The 18,303-nt window shown below is 39.3% G+C and overlaps 1 protein-coding gene across 1 annotated transcript; it reads right to left on the reverse strand.

The window, feature by feature from the left end:
* Window positions 1-659: 659 nt before the first annotated feature.
* Window positions 660-1,833, reverse strand: LOC136523861 (transcription factor DIVARICATA-like). Its single transcript, XM_066517400.1, has 3 exons — window positions 1,696-1,833; window positions 1,400-1,614; window positions 660-1,191 (listed from the first exon to the last, which is right to left on the reverse strand). The coding sequence occupies exons 1-3, from the start codon at window positions 1,831-1,833 to the stop codon at window positions 660-662; spliced, it is 885 nt and encodes a 294-aa protein (XP_066373497.1).
* Between the last annotated feature and the right edge of the window lie 16,470 nt (window positions 1,834-18,303).

An 18,303-nucleotide genomic window follows, 5' to 3' on the forward strand; every position in this document is an offset into this window, starting at 1 on the left:
TATCCTCCTCACCATTTATACTATTTATACATCTTTGTGGTGTTGATTATTTATTTGTATCCTTCATGTTTCAGCTTGTTATGAATTTATCACTTGTTTGGATTAGCAAGTAATATTTAGATACTTGAAAATTTAATGTCATAATCTTAATTGATTACATGTAAAAATTCCAAAACCATAGAATACTCCAAAGTGAAATAGTAGAACAATGTAATGTGCGGCATGCCACCCTCTAGAGGAACAAGTTGCATACATGTGTGCATAGTTTAAGATTAGTTTGTACATAGGAGTCTTACATTTCCTTAGTGATAGATATATGCCTATGGAATTTCCATGTTCTACTTCTCTAATCTGTCTAATGTCTAAGCGATCTATATGTATTAGAGTATAAGTCCCACAACCAACCATTAAAACAATGAAATAAGATAAAATAGGATAATTCTGAGAATAAATTAAGAAGCTTAATGTAATATTGATTCTAACATAGCCGACACACTAAACTAAGTAAAATGCCACAATGAAACAAGACACATACATTTGACAGTACCACACAATATTTCATGACAACTAAGTTGCTCACACTCTAGCATACGAGAATACTATGATGCTTAACCCACATATATTGGATGAACTAATAGGACACTATGCAACTTGGCATACTAGATGGTGTATAAAACCTTGTTCATGCCCGCCTTCGTCATCCACTGAGTATCAAGAAGATCTCCTAGCTTATCACTAGTCCAGTTCAAGTGGCCCTCATCCGCTTCCATGGTCGGAGCCACTAAAGAACTACTAGCTCCCATCTCCTCTTGTTGCTGGCCAATAGGCAAGGTGGCCATCTGGCTACTACTGCTACTTCCATGGCTAGTGTGGTATAGGAATGGTGCCCAAGCCTGGGCATTGTTCATGGAAGTAGGATGTCCACCAAAGCTGTAGTGATGTGTGTTGTAGACACCTCCACAAAAGGTGGGCCCCTTCCAGACAGAAGCATTTGTCTGTGATAAGGACTCAAAATCATAAAGTCCAATATCATTGATGCTATAACGCTGCTTCTTGTTGCCATTTTCTTTCCTGAGGAAGTACTTTTGAGCATGGCTGGAAACCTGCATAGGGGTCTTGGTGGTAACAAAGTGCCTAGAGATGTTCTTCCAATTTCCACGACCGTACACATGTAGACCATGGAGGAATTGCCTATAATGAGGTAGAGTTTGAAGTGAACTAATTAGGCAGAAATTTAGATTCCATTTCCATATATATTCACGATTGGTAAAAAAAGATTATATAAACACCTCATCATAGTAGTACCTCATAACCTATGCTTAACAAGGGTAGTAAAACTTCATGTGACAAGCATTAAAAATATGTATGAGATGCTTTAAGGATCAAGCAAATAACTAACCTATGCTCGTCTATGGTCCAAAACCTCCTAGTGTGTTGGATGTCCTTCAGAGGAGTGGGCTTCCTCTGTGGAGTCTCCACATTCCTCATGCCAAACATTTCCCCTTTTTGATAACCATCAAATGCTTCCATGTTGCCCATGGATGGATCCCCCACAAACAACCCAAAGGGTTGATTCATGAGGTTGCTACTTGCTTCCACTTGTTGGTTGCCACTCTGCAATGTTTGCATCATCTCCACCATGACATCAATGTATAAGCTGGTTACCTGATGCTTCTCCTTGCAAGGGAACATTGCCTGGAGCTCATCCACAATTTGATTATGCTTCTTGTTCATATCACTAGCACCATTGTTGTTGGCATTGTCCCTTGCAATGAGAGATTTCACCATCTTGATCTTAGAGGCACTCCAATCTCCCGTGAACTTGGGATCCATGTGGTTGAGTACTATGCAACAATTGGTAGTTTGAGCTAAGAATGAGGGTTGTTGGGTTGTGGAGATTGGCAAACACCAAGGCTAGTATTTATAGGCCTCATGTGAATCTTTTTGTCCTAATTTTGATTAATTGGACAATTAACTTTGATATGAAGGCAAAATTAAGATTTTGATAACAAAGTCAAAGAATATTATACACCCTGTATATATAGTATATCTCTACTTGTGCTACTATTTTTCTTAAATGCATTAATATTTAGTGCTAGAAGATTGCTATAAGCTCCATATACACATTGTCAACTTGCCAACGCCAACAGTTTTCCTATGCAGAGCACAAACCTGAGAGTAGAAAAGGTAGAGAAACACTAGTGCACTCTAATTTGGTTGTGGAGGTGAGGTTTCAAGGTGGACCCAGGTCCGCCCAAGTATGTTTCCATTGATAGGGTGACATGTGTGGTCATGCATGGCCATACCACCACTGATATCATTCCTAGGCACACAAGATAGAATGATACTAGCATCTGGTTTAGCTACTATTAGTTGACTACATCATCAATGGGGAAGTCTAATGAGTTGTAATGCTCTATCTCACTCGTGTGATATATATTTATCTATTCAAATATCTTGATGAGCTACTGCAACATAAATGATCATGACTTGTAATATATGCATATCTTTTCTTGTGATATGGTACATAATAGTTTTATTTGGTACAGATGTATCAAATGAATGTCAGTGTAAGTAATTTTGTTAATTGGGAGTATACTACAGGTTATTGTGTTGTTGGTTTGGTCTTTCCTATTTTCTTAAGAAGTTGTTACGAATGATCTAAGAAAATATGGATTGCATGTTTTCTTCAGACCTTCATGATACATTTATGCATGCAGGATAGATTTCACTAACTAATTTGGTAACAAATCTTTTTGATTGTGTCATAGATGAGTCTTTGTTGCTCAGTCGCAAACCACTAGTGGTCTTTCTATGAAAGGCTATAAGTGCTCATAATGTAGTTGACACAAAAGAGCAAGAATTAGAGTTAACCTTGGTAACTTAGTATCTTAAATATTCAAAAAACCATTTTTATCCTCATATATTTGCACTTTCATTTCACCTTGGGTTCAACGAGCTCACAAACCAATAGTAGAAATACAATGAGTGGAATAGTTATGTTCATCTTCAAAAGGAATATGTCCATGCAATGGTATTCCTAAATATAGCAAATGTAGATTGAAATCTGAAGGTACTTAATTAGTGTCCATGTTACACATAAATCTACTTGTTCATAAATGTTTCCTCAATTTAACAATAAACCAAACTACTTTACACTCAAGGTATACTAGCCATGGTTCATCAAAAGGAAGCACACTTATCATAGTAGAAATGCGCATATCTATGACAAATTTTTACTAACAAATCAAAATCTTGTCACAAAACAATGCACAGTTATAATAAAGTTTTTGGTTTCACCATGGATCATTGGTGGTGGGCCTCAGGCACTGACTATTTGCGACGAACTATGATGTCATCGCAAATATTGTCATTGAACACCACATGATATTGTCATAGATCACACGTGCCACTCACATTACTCATCTATGACGCTTTATGTTCAAACCGTAACAAACACGACTTCGGCACTAAACCAATCACTCATACGTGATGCTCTATTTTTGAACTATAACGAACACAACTTTGTTATTAAACAATTAAAAAAGACAAAAGTGTTAAAATGTCTATCTTCAGCTATACATGTTTTAAATCAGTAGTACAACTTTGGTATAGGATGTGTCTCGATCTGAGATTGTTTGGGAAATATCAAAAACTTGAATCTCAAAATATATGAATTTAAATAAATATTCGAGACTCCAAGCAACTTCAAATAAAAACTTATCAACAACAGAATAATAGATTAGGTCGGCCTCTAAATTTGGTATGAACCACATGAACATTCTAGGTCTTAAAACAATATTTTTTGGGACACTAAATGGTTTCAACTCAAAATCCTTTCAACTAAATAGTCATAAGATTGTATGGATAGTTGCAATTTTAATCAAAATCTTTTCTACTGAAGAGTCATAGGTTTCGTGGATAGCTACAATTTTAATATAAAGTTCATCTTCATTCAACTTCATATAGAAAATGTATGAATTATTTCTATGCAACTTCAAAAAATTAGAAAAAAATTGTCTAAACTAGTGCCACGTGTAATTGTCGGCCGACCTTGCGGGGCCCATCATGCTACACATTTCTTAGTCCACCATGTTGTTTACAACAAACATAAAAAAACCTCAAAATTTGAATAAATATTATTCCTCAACCTTCAACTTACACAACACCTCCATATTACTGTACTACACACTCATTTATGATTATTTATAGGATGCAATCATTAAGTATAAACAGTTTTGTCGACGCAAAAATGTGGCGATCGCGTCCAACACGTAGCAAGCCAAGAGAAACTACACAGAGCAGGTCCTGAGATCTCCACAACTTCGAATAGTGAACTGGTCGGACCAAGACCAAAGGCTGGTGCAGCCTTGAGCCGGAGATGCTACCATGTTGGTAGAGGCTCATGCACCAACATGGAGGAGCACTGGGAGAGGCTCATCCGAGCACAGGGGTCTACCGACAACAAAACCCAAAAAATGATGTTTTGTCATGCAAGTTTTGAAAATATGAAATTTGAATGCAGATTGTGCTCAAGATGGGCATGGTTACTGATATCCATGACCAGGTCATGACAAGGCCAAGATAAATGAAGAGGTGGGAGCTTAGGGACTAAACATGTGCTTGTCTGATTTAGGGGTTTACTTGAGCACCTTGTAGTTGTATTTATAGAGGAGAGCAAGGGGGTCATGTGGCAGAACCGCCTAATCTAATGCCTTTCAGGAGTGCTCGTCTTCCGTTAGAAACTAAGCACCCAAGGGAGAACACCAGATTGTGTAGTTCCGTCGGGCACACCCCAGGGGAGAACCCAAAAATCCATATTTTCCATTAGGATCACAAATGAGAGAATAAAGCTTGCATCATTCTTAACCATTTCTTACATCACTTTTAATACAACATTAACATTAGAGGATAATATTTATTATTATAACATCGGAATATAATCATATTATCAGAGTTATGAACAATTTAATTTAACAGCGGAATATAAACATGTGATCAGGATTATAGTAGAAATAAATACCTATTCATGAATTGATGAAGCATTGATATATAAACTATGACAACATATTATAATACTTTCATTCATAAAAACATTTAGTGAGAGTTATAAATAAAAACTATAATCATAACATAAAGGAAATCCTCTCTGAGCCCACCAGGAGGTATCCACACACAAGGGTCAGCTCTAGCATCCACCTGTCACCTGCAATAGGGGGAATAAAACCCTGTGTACTCAATTGTACTCAACAAGACTTACCCGATAGGAGGAAAGAAAAGACTCCAAGGATATGTAAGGCTATCTGGCTTGTGGGTTTATTGCATTTGTAGGAAGCATTACTAAGCGTGCGTCCTTATATTTGATTTTTATTAATAGCCGCATTGGTTCATTAACTAACCATTCTATGTAAGCACCTATGCTACTTCCAAGTAGGTGGTAAGCAATCCGAGTTCCTTTTTCCATCTTCCATATTTCATCTTTTAGTTCTTACTATGATGCTAAACCATAGACAAGCCGTACCGGATTGCTCGGCGATTCGCGAATCAATGCCCCCAGCTGGGTACCCTAAAAACACATGCCTCGCTTGTACCCAAGGCACAAGCAGGACTAACCCATCACCCTCCTATCCTAGGGTCCTAGGTCCCCATCCAAACTAGGACTCTAAGCCCCCGCCCCTGAGTCCCGGACTCAGTGCAGTGCAAGGACCTCCTCCACCAAAAAGAAACCCTGACAGTCGATCTAGAAAGAGCCGGAACCCACGGTAAGAGAGCAACAAGTCTTCCAAGCGCCCATACCCAAGTATGTGCTCAGGATAATAAGTCCGTGACTTGCCTAGAGCCTTATGCAACGGTCGGTTCTTAATCGACACAGATAGGGAAAGCAGTGTAACCAAGCCATGCCCCGCGTCCATGGCGACACAACCTCTTACACCCACCAATACCCAAACCATATCCCTACCCGGTCACCATTTTTCCTTTCCACCATTTATATATTTCAAGTGATAATAACCCAGTAATATATTTCCTATCTCTCGCGAGTGATAGGCAATCACTCGACTTCTACCGGAGTCCTATAGCATAGCAATCTACATGATCCTATCATACTAGTAAGACTCATAGGATAATAATATATATATGCAAGTGGGTTTCATTCAACTCCTTAAAACTTAATGCACAAATATAATTTAAACTGCAGAAAAGTAGGGGTTATGCACCGAGGCTTGCCTGGGAAAGATATATATTAAAAAGTTAGTATCTGCATCTTCAGATCATCCACCATCATCTAAATAGAAAGCCCCTTGCATCGTCTCCTAGAGAGAATACCATTACACCATCTTCGGATTCCCAATCATCCTTCAATTGATCCATTGATCCATCATTGTACCTATATGATATGCATTGATTCAAATGCATAGATGTAAATAATCATCGACAACCGAAATGCTTAGAAATCCGATTACATCTCACATGCTACGAGATAGTTCTAATGCGCTAGTCTATGTATCCATGTTGTTGAATCAAGCGTTACTTCCCAACGAATGTTTTAGTTATATAAACCCAAGCAAGCGGCCCACCAGTGTGTTCGCGGTAGCTGACGGCCTAGAGGCGCGCGCGACCGATGGCCCAGCAGCGCTAAGGCAACTAGCTTAGGCATGGGCGGCACAAGCTGGCCCAGCGCACGATCGATGGTCATCGGCCGGCCTAGTAGCGCGGTAAAGACGCGGTGGCCTAGGCGATAGCACCATTATGCGAAGACACCCCTACATTTTTCTCAAAACTAACTCGTAGGACACAAGCACTATTCACTTGAGTCATTTATTTAGCATTGAGGAATCTGTATAATATTTCTTCTTGGATTCTCACCCATCTCACCTTCCTTTCCTAGGAGTAGAGCGCATGGAGAAGAGGAGCAACCCACCGGCCCCTTTGGTGGCTCGCCGACAGCGGAGGTGAAGTGGGGCAACGCGGGGAAGTACGCGGACCACAGCCGGACCCGGGCCTAGCCACGGCGTGGACCGAGGCAGGCAGCGATGGGCAGCCACAGCGCACCCGAGGGTGGCGCGACATGGCAGATGGCACAGGTGGATCAGGCGCGGGCGACGCGGGCAGATCAGGCGCATCGGCAGCTCTGGCGTCGTACACAGCGGGGGCACAGTGCTGGACCCAGGCAGGCACGACAGCCCACAACACACGCCACAGGGAGGAATGACGGTGTGTGGGGGAGCAGGACGAGCCATGACAGCTTAGGCACGCTGTGAGGAAGGCGGGGCGATGGCAGTAAGTTGTCGAGGAGCAGCAGGGCAGCACGGCAGCACACGGGACAGGCGGCGGGACTCGACCTTTACTCGCTAGAATCGTTTTTGGACATTCCTAAATATCTTTACGTACTAAGCAATTTAACTTGGCGTTGATTTGAGTCCACAAAAATGGGTCACCGGATTCACTTATCACATCAATTATATTTTAAATTAAAAATTTTGAGAAACTCATTTCGGAAATTTTCTTAGGCCTAAATCACGGTGCTAAACAAGCTCGTAACACCAGGGGTGTTACAGGTCATCGTACGAACACTTGAGGGGTTGTTTAACCCCCTTCTCCCTCGCTTACATCTTTGGCATTTATGCTCTTGGATTCCAACATGTCATGATAGAGCAAAGGAGCAAGATGCTAGGTTCTTTTAGTTGTCACCTAAAAACACATCAAGTGGCCTACCAACCATGCCAAAGGTGTTTTGGCCCTCTTCCTTTGTCTCAATCTTGAGTCATTGTGTTTTAGTGCTATATTGTAGCAACACGTCATGTTAAAAGGGTCGGGTGGTCTCTGAACCTCATTCATGGTAGATTGATCCCTTGATGTTTCACTTGCTATAATATTTCTTCCTTGACCATGTTATTGAGGAAGGGTCATTATACTATTAATATATCTTGCCCTTGTATTGTTGTCCTCCTCACCATTTATACTATTAATATATCTTTGTGGTGTTGATTATTTATTTGTATCCTTCATGTTTCATCTTGTTATGAATTTATCCCTTGTTTGGATTAGCTAGTAATATTTAGATACTTGAAAATTTAATGTCATAATCTCAACGGATTCCATGTAAAAATTCCAAAACCATAGAATACTCCAAAGTGAATAGTACAATAATGTAATGTGTGGCATGCCACCCTCTAATGGAGACGGGAATCCCGATCTTCCGTCAGGTGATGATAACTATCGTTGTGGTAGAGAATGACACACCGATCCGGCTTTAGATCGAAAGATCGAACCCTACAATCTTAGCACCACAGCTCCTCTAGTTATCAACCAAGTCAAGGACTAGGTTGGCCTCGCCAAGAAGGCTAATCCCTGCCTATGCAACGAAGAACATATGCAAGAACAAGAAAGAACGCAACCAAATTGCAAATGAATGATTATCTCACGAAGTTGGGGTCTCACAAACCGATGAACGACGAAACTGTTCTTGACCGAATAATCTAAGCAAAACCCAAAACCTAATGATGGCGGTGACGTATGATTATAAAGGTCTTAGGGTCATCGCCTACCCTAGATGCACCCCTAATGGGTCCGAACACGATACACGGTCCAACAGACCAAAAGAAGGTGTCGTAGCACCCTGGCAGATTCTGGATGCTGACTTATTTCAATGATTTCTGTTGATTCCGAAGAGGTTTTGATGTGAAACCACTTGGATTGGCTTCCTTATCAAATTTTCTTTCCATCCATATGTAGATCATCGAAAACGGAGTTCGAATGCGTCCTAGGTGACCAGTTTAAGGTAGACTGGTCCTGGATTCCGAGGCAGACTCGAACTTGAGTTGCTTTGGGCCTCCACCTCGGGGACTCAAACCGAGTTAGCCTCGGACCTCCTTCTTGAATTGGACACCCTTGCTGGCCTCCTTCCCCTCTATTCCATGCGCCAAACATGATCATATGCATGGGTGTCTTGTCCTCATCACCCTCTCTAGCGGAACAAGTTGCATACATGTGTGCATAGTTTAAAATTAGTTTGTACATGGCAGTCTTACATTTCCTTAGTCTTAGATATATGCCAATGAAATTTCCATGTTCTACTTCTCTAATCTGTCTAATGTCTAAGCGAACAATATGTATTAGTGTATAAGTCCCATAACCAACCATTAAAATAATGAAATAATATAAAATAGGGTAACTCTGAGAATAAATAAATAAGCTCAATGTAATGTTGATTCTAACATAGCCAATACACCAAACTAAATAAAATGCCACAATGAAACAAGACACATACATTAATTTGAAAGTACCACACAATATTTCATGACAACTAAGTTGCTCGCACTCTAGCATAAGAGAATACTTTGATGCTTAACCCACATATATAGGATGAACTAACAGGCCACCATGCAACTTGGCATAGATGGTGTATAAAACCTAGTTGATGTCTTCCCTCATCATCCACTGAGTATCAAGAAGATCTCCCAGCTTATCACTAGTCCAGTCCAAGTGGTCCCCATCCGCTTTCATGGTCGAAGTCACTAAAGAACTACTATCTCCCATCTCCTCTTGTTGCTGGCCAATGGTAGCACCCGGTTTTAAGAACAAAACCAGATACACACCATTTGTGAGCCAGGAAGTCAAATCTCACATATAGCTACAAATAAGGGTAATATTGAAAGACAATGCTCAATATATAATGTACTTAGTATAAAGGATATAACCTTAGACAACAAACAGTGGAAAGGCAACTCTGATCTTCAAGTGAAGACTCCAATCCATAGGCACAACTAGCTGGTTGATCACAAACCTAAGTCCTCCAAACTCTAGCAAGCTAGTATCCATAAGGGATTTTTATCCAAATAATTGAAAAAAATAAAACAAGCATAAGTACATGTCGTACTCAACAAATATATCATGGGGTTCAAGAGGCTCAAAAGGCTTGACACAGCTTTAACAGCATTCAGCTTTTAATTGTCACAATTTTAGCATAAGAGTAGCAACAAGTTGTTTTAATCCCATAGTAAAACACATGATCAATGTAAGCATGAATAATGAATAGCATAAACAGATAATTCTTAGTGATTATCTATTCCATAAATGTTCCAAGGCCGCTCGTGACCATGAGCATGGCTGATATACCAGTTTTACACTATGTAAAGGTTGTACACTTTCACTATGAGTCATGATACCCATATGCCTATGTTAATTACACCCAAAACACAACCAAGGTGAGTAGGCAGGGTCTACTATGAAGCTTTTCAAAGGTCCGTCTAACAAGTTAGGGCCATTAGATCCACTTAGCAAACAGATATAGGAACCCCCTATCAAATGGCACAATTCCATCATGGCTATACACATAAGAGTACATGCTATCCTATACCTGATTCATCAAGCCATTCTTACGCTAATAAAGATAACCACTAACAAGCTAGAAAAGGACATCACACTGAGCTAAAGCTAGAGCCATGTAGCCCTCATAGCTATACTCTAAGTCCTAGATGATCACTTACAGATAAGTCCTTAGGGAGAGGAATCTGAAGCATTTAGAAAGTAGCTAAACACTCCAACCCCCTGTTTCCAAGTTGCTAAAAAAATCATATTTTAATGTTTATTACATATACCATTAGTCAAGTTACAAGATCATGGTTTGATTGAGCACTAGCAAAGCTACCCAATGCATATCCCATAGGAGACAAGGTATAAGTTCAATTCTAGGGAATCCCTATCAAGGTGACACATGCAATATGGATTAACTATATTAAAGTTGATAGGAAACATGGATGATCCCATGCTACTTACCTTAAACTCTAATCCTTCTTCTATTGACTCGTAGCCTCCAAAGGACTGCTTCTTGATCACCACGTAAAACTCACTGACTAGACATGATCATAGAACACCACACAAGTATCCATGCAATCATACACGAAGCAAACAATAGAACTAAATTAGAACAATACACCAACATATGAAACCAGAAGTAAAAAGGTTTTAAAGATGTTCTACACATTACTATGAACACACAGACGCAAAAAGCACTCTAATCAGAGCTACGATGAGAAAGATACATCTATTGATAGATTTGCTTCGAAAAGAAACTATAGGCTTTATTTATTTTAATTATAAAACATATATAAGATACTTTAGAGAAATATCTAAATTGTTTTAAGCCAAATTATATTTGTATTAGAAAACCAATATAAGATTTAATCTTATTTTATTTACAAAAGACAGCGATAAAAAGCCTAAGTTGCTTTTAATTGAAAAGGTAGCTTCATATAGATTAATCAAATTACTATGTTATTCAAAAGCTCTAAACATGCTAAACAATGTTACTAACACATAGATTACGTCGTTACAAACCTAACACAACTTGAATAAGTCAAATCAGAGTTAAAACGGAGAAGATATGGCTTAATGAAGATAGTGACAATTTTGTAAATAGATGGAACTTTGATTTTCAAATTTAAAATAAATAAAATCCAATTTTAAACCAGCCAAGGACTGCGGGTTCAATTCCATGGAAATGCAGGGGGTCTTTAGGAAAACTACAGGGATGATGGGTTCTATATTAAAAATTCAAGGGTTTTTTTGCAAAATGGTAACACGAAGGGGTACCGGTGATCTTGGACCGTTGGATCTGATTTGGATGGTGCAGATCAGATGAGAGGGGAAGGGAAATGGCTGGCATGGCCGACGGTGAGCCTAGCGGCGGTGCCATGGCCAGTGATGAGCGGTACACGTAGAAAACGCCCTACGAGCCTCAGTTCAAAGCGAGGAAAACACCGGGAGGTAGAGGAGGGAATAGAGATCATGGCTAGGTAGCTTACCGTGATGCAGAGTGATGAAGGGTGGCGTGATGCACGGCAAAGCGGGCAGTGATGGCGGTGGTGCTAGGGTTTGCATGGCGTAACATCTCGGTGAGGCGGCTATGGCTCAGAACGGGTTGGGGAGAGGTGGCTCGGCCAGTGGCTGCTATTTAAGAGACTATGTGGCTTGGGAGGCATGGCAAGGCGGTGAGGCATGGGTGGAGCGGACTCCAACATTGGCAATGGAGTCCTGGGCGGCTACGTTGTGAGGAAGAAATAGGCACGCTAACACGTGGGCCTGGTCTGGCACAGAGAGAGGAGAGGGGAAACACGTGGGCGACGCGGTGTGGGGTCGCCTGCTGGAATGGTCCGTCACACGGGGTGGGCCATGGGAGAGAGAAGGAGATAGGCCGCATGAGCTGAGTCGGGGCTGGGCTAAGAGAGAGAGCCTGGGGTGGGCTAGACCAAGACAGAGGTGAGATGGAGCCGGCCTTTGGGGCAGATTGAGAGAGGGAGTGTTTTCCATTTTCCTATTTCCCTTTTTCAATCCAAATTCAAATTTGATCCAAATCAAATTCAAATATAGTCTCTAATATACTTTTCAATTAATATAAAATGAGCAATTTTGGTAGGCTTCCTAAAAATAAATTTTACAATCCTTTTAAACTCTTTTATTTTCCAATTCTCTTTTTCTTTCTTTTCTTTTATTTCAAAGCCATTTTTAATTTATTTCCAAAAGCAATTCATACCATTTTTAATCTTGATTCAAACCACTCAAGATATAAATCAAATGCACTGGCATGTATGAACAACCAAGTTGCTACTCCTTATGATGAATTTTAATATAATGAAAAATATTCTTTTTCCTATATTTCATGAGCATGAAATACAAAATTAAATCAATTTATATCTTTTTTGAAAAGAGCAAATTTTAGGGTGTTACAATTCTACCCCCGTTACGATGAATCTCGTCCTCGAGATTTAGAAAAGAAGAGCAAAGAAGAGAGGGATACTACAACTTGAGATCTTCTTCACTTCCTTGAGCAACACCATCTTGATACTCACCTTGTGTTGTATGGGAATTCATCATGTGGCCACTCTTGCAGATTCTTATTCCATGTCATTCCAAGTCCGGTCTTGTTGCTTCTCTTAATTCATTCTAGAGAATCTTATTATCCATATGTTAAGCTTCCAAAAGATCTTGCTTAGCTTGAATCAGAACTTTGAATTCTATGGTTCATTTTGAAAGATTTTACCTTTCAAAAGGAATATTTAACACCAAACAAATTTTATTTTTAAATTCTTTTTGAAGTAGCTTTCAAGATAGATTATGTTTTATGTTTAGAACTCAAGAAAATATTTCAACTATGTTTTGAAACTCTTTTGAATATATATTTTTAAGGTTTTGAAACAAACCCAACCATTTTCAAATCATTGGAGACTTGGGGAACATATTAAGCTTTGTTTTTTAACTCTTTTGAAAACTTGACTTTACAATCAAATCTCAAATAAAGTGCAGACAAATCAACTCAGGTTCTTTTAAAATCAACTTTAAACAAGGGATTTTCAAGATTTTAGAAACAAAATGAAACATTTGAACTTTATTTTCATATCACTTTGAATGAACTCTTTTGGGACTTTTAAAATTAAACCAAATCAATTTCAAAGCTTCTTTAGAAATGAAAAGAGTAAGTTTTCAATTTTCATTCTCTTTTTGAAGTCAAATAAAAGATTTACACCACATTTTCAAATTCTTTTTGGAATAAGCCTTTTGGGAGATCAAATCAAATAATTTTCAAATCGATCAAACCCTTTTCGGAAGACTTGTTTTAGAAATACACTTTTGAAATCAATCAAACCTTTTCTTTTCAAATTTTATTTTGAAATCAAACTTAATTCAAATTTAAAACCAAAAGCGCTCATTTTCCAAATGCAAAAGGTTGCAAACCTTTGAACCAAACTTTTTAAACTTTTGTAAAATATCTTCAGAGCATTCTGAACACATTTCCAATGAAATTTGAAAGAAGACAACTCAAATTGATTTTTTAATCGGTCTTTTCCAAACCACCTGTCGACACAAAAACATGGTAGTCGTGCCGGGTGGACACGCAGCAAGCCGGAACGATCTGGAGATCTACCTGGCTTCACCGTAGGACCAGTCGATCCTGCAAATTTCCCGAGGGCGTGTCAGTCAATTTGATCTGCAATTGATAAGGAGAGAAAGTTTATCAGAAATTTAAGGTGGAACATGCTGGTTTTGCCTAGGTAGTTCCAACTGTGCCTCTTTAGGAGCAGCCAGACAGGAAGAATCGACTAAATAGCCGATACGAGGAGAAATTGACTGTTAAGGACTGTGTCGCTCACTGGTCATGATCAATTTTATAATACAATGCGCCCAGTTTTAATGATCCTCTCCCTTAAGCCATTAACATGTATGCGCCAAAGATACATCACTGGCTAAATTAGATTTGATCAATATGTGGTGTAGAGCCAATGAATCCGATGAAAAGGGATATGCCATGCAAACGACCGAATGTTTGATATAGACAGATCTACGAACCATCTAGATCTAATCTATTACCATCAATAGTGAGGTTCGACTGGATTGATGCAGCTATGATGATGATGATAGTCTAGAACCAAAAAATCCATAGAACTGACCATACTTCAATAGGTTCATAAAAGTGTGCCATATCTGTGAAAGCACAGGTGAATCGGCTAAAATAGTCGATTCAGGTAGAAAAAGGATTACAACATGTCAATAATCGACTGTTTAACATGGATAGATCTATAAACTCATCAGATCTAACTAGATATCTTAACAGTGGGGTTCGACCAGATCGATGGTAGCCATGATAAAGATAACAGATCAAACCTTTAAAATAAACATATCTATTCATATTTAACAGAATCATGAAGATATGCTATAAGCGTTAAAGTACTGGCAATCAACTGTTTAGCCAATGTAGGCATAGCAAATAGTACTTTAGATCAGAGTATGTTAGTTGGATCGATGCAGCCCTGCTTGTTGAAGAACTCGCCGAGCTCTACAGTACTCCTACTCCTAAGGGTTGGCATGAAGCCAAAAAAAGAAATTGGTACTGATTGATTGGATGTCTCTTATAATAGCCGGGGTCCAATATTTATACACAGAACTTAAACATGAATCCTATTCAAACATGACTTATTACAATCTTTGAAATAAAAGAAAACATTCCTAATTTAAGATAACTTGGACCCTAATCCTTTCCTTTTTGTAGAGTCCGACATATCTTCCTCCCCCGACGCCATCTGTATGTAATTCGTTGACGTTATCTGTTGACGTCATCTATAAAATAGTCGATTTCCGATACCGCATCAAAATCGGCTGATATCGATTCACATCTGATCGATCCCTTGATGATACAATCTTGAAAGCTTCGAGTTCCCGTATTCTTCTCTTCCTAAATTTTTGGTCTAAACACATGCCCCCCAATTTTGGGATAAAAATGATTTTATTCCAAAATTTCTATTTACCTATTCACTGTGTCGCAACCGTTCATTCCTAAATATACACGTGACTACTGATTTCTCGGTCTGAATTTTATATAATACCTCAGCAGTATATTTTCCAACTTACTCAGCCCATTTGCTTTCCTCTTCTTTCTCGATCAAGCCTCAACAACCAAAGCCGCCATCGCCAAGGCCTTAACCCTAGCAAATCCTCTGCTCCATTAAGCTATTATTTGAGTAACCTCCCTCAGATTCGGATCCATCCTAGCTGCAATGGCGACCAGCGACCCTGTTCCTGAGGTATGCATTCAAGTTTCTCGTCTTCCAAGTATGAGCTATTACCCTGCATTTCCTTTCTTCTCAAATCTATTTTATCTGGTTTTCAGGAGATGAGGAACAATATCTTGATTCTATTGGCTGTTACTTCTAATGTCTATTATCTTGGGCCTATGGGTGACCCTGATCCATCTGATTTTATCAGTCAAGAAACCAACCGAATCCCCTTCAAACAATCTGTAGTAGATTTGTCCTCTTGGAACACCAAAACCCCCTTTAGAAACTGGCCCAAATGCCTAAGGGATGGAGAGATTGGTTTCGCAGAGTGTCAGACAAAAAGGGCGAAGACTGGGAAGTTTATGATTTAAGCCAATGCCTGACACTTTCACTGTCCAGAATGGAGAGAAATTATTCACTCCTAATTATCGCTTCTTACTTTTGGTCCAACACCTTGAATGCCTTCGTCTTTGATCATGGCCCGATGACTATTACTTTGGCCGATGTTTATATGTTGACTAGCCTTAGAATAACAGGACCAATGCAGCCATATGAATTCTTAGGTGCTGGGTCAAAGAAACTGTCCAAAATATCAAACTGCACAAGATGGGCAAGTTATATCCAGAACCACATTGGGAATGAATCGACTATTAGCGAAAGAGAACATGTGGCTTTTCTGAACATGTGGTTAGAAAGATTCATCTTCAGTGGGTCATCTTGTGGTTTGACTTTTAATCATAAATACTTGATAGAGCGTCTAGCAACTGACAATGAAATCCCCCTTGGAAAATACCTACTAGGATCTGCTTATCATCTTATGCACCAGGTAGCTATCTAGTTGCTGAATAATGAACCAGTGCGTACTATTAGTGGCCCTTGGTGGTTGATACAATTATGGTTGAACCTATATATGCATAGGATTATAAGACCTAATCTTAGAAATCTGAGCTTTCCTTCTTCCAACTTTGCTGAAGATTACAAAGGGAAGGATGGAAGAGTTCGATAGTGCATGAATCATGGTGAAGCTGCATCAGCCATAAGAATCATTGTTGACGTAGGCCATCTCTTCAAGAAATTCTATAGAGGATTTGATGCAAACATCTTGACTTGGCAGCCTTATGATGAAGATGAAGATAATGAATTAGTTTTGCCAGTCAAATTCTGGTTTGAATCAGGCTGCTCAGATGATAGAGCTGCAGCAATCTTTAGTTGCATCATCAAACCCTATGTACTACCAGCTGAATTTCGCCATGGCAATGGAAAAATGGCTACTGGTTTTTTTCCTAGAAAATCTTCCAACTTATGAATTCTACAATCCTTGTTTTGTGGCCCGTCAATTCAGCCTTGGCCAGCTGCCTCCTCAACTATTCTTCAAGAATACACTGAAGCCAAGAGAAGGTATCAGTGAAGTAATAGAAGCCTCTAGAGTCTTTCAACTAGGATCAGATATTCCTTCCTTTTGCTTGCATGACTGGACAAGAGTCACCCTCTCTTCCAACCTTTTTGACTCCTGATGGCAAGAATGGCACTCCCATCTCTTTTGTGGGTCAGTCCATCCTAGATGCATAGCTCTAGATGGAGATTTCACTTCTGAAAGTGAGGTAACCTACCATTCCTTTTTTAGAAAAAATATTCAATAAATTCCCCTACCAGCTATTCTAATAGACTTGTTTTTAGGACACCAAATCCGATCCCCATGCATGGATAGGATGGGGCATCCTATAGACTACTATATGCCATGCCTAGCCTCAAGAATGGGATCAACCGCACCCACACTAAAGAAACTAATGAAAACCCAAGCTGCCTCTACAATTGTAACATATCAATCTTCAAAATGCAAGGCAGCCCAAGGGTCAACCCAAAAAACCATTACTCAGAAAAGATTTCGCAGAACAAGACCATCAACTGCTCAGGTATAACAATTCATCATTTTCTCAAAATGATATTCAATTTCTAATCCTCTTTCCCCACAGTTATCAACCATTACATTCCAATCTGCTCTAGGTGCGGAACTGTTGTCCTAGGCATTTAAATCAACATCAACTAAACCTTCATCGGTTGATCCTCAAAAGGAGCTAATTTCGGTTGAACCAACCGATGCTTCTAAGACTGTAGAAGATGAGAACATTTCCACTTCACTTCCTGATGTTGCCAAGGTATCTCCTCAAAACTCTTAATTCTTATTCAATTTCTACCCTTCTCTGACCATTTATCACGTCTAATACTCCCTGAGGAAACATTCACACAAGGGCAGGAGTCTAAGAGTCTACCCATTGAAAATGATCCTGCTATTGTTGTCACCCAGACTGTTGATTCCCCAATTCAGCACACAACTGATGGTAAGAAAATTATGTCTATTTTATCCTTCTGCAACAAACATAAATTGAAAAATCTTCCTCGATGTTTGTAGATGCCAATGTTGAAAGTTCAGAGCTGATTCAACCAGATACTATTGGTGCATCATCAGCTATTCCTTCTCCTCAGATAGAGACTACCCTAGAAAAGGTACTGTATCCACTTCACCATTTATCTTATTATCAACTGATTCAATCTTCCTAACAAGATTTTCTTATATATAGATACTTAATTCTCTAGCTCTGAGCTACTCATTCAACTTTGAAGAATACATAGATGAAGGTGAAATTAGCTCATCAGCCACCTCTCTCCAAGAGACTTTATCAGAAGAGACTAGAAATCAGCTAAGGGACATACTGTCAATGCTTGAGAAGGATATAGCCGATTTTGTCCAAAATGC

The sequence above is a fragment of the Miscanthus floridulus genome, chromosome 18 (genome assembly GCF_019320115.1).
Source record: "Miscanthus floridulus cultivar M001 chromosome 18, ASM1932011v1, whole genome shotgun sequence".
Lineage (NCBI taxonomy): Eukaryota > Viridiplantae > Streptophyta > Magnoliopsida > Poales > Poaceae > Miscanthus > Miscanthus floridulus.

Coding starts and splice junctions, on each gene's coding strand:
- LOC136523861 (XM_066517400.1), bottom strand. CDS start 1,833: ATGGATCCCAAGTTCACGGGAGATTGGAGTGCCTCTAAGATCAAGATG. Junction 1,615..1,695: donor AAATTGTGGATGAGCTCCAG/GCAATGTTCCCT, acceptor CAAACATTGCAG/AGTGGCAACCAACAAGTGGA. Junction 1,192..1,399: donor TGGACCATAGACGAGCATAG/GTTAGTTATTTG, acceptor ACCTCATTATAG/GCAATTCCTCCATGGTCTAC.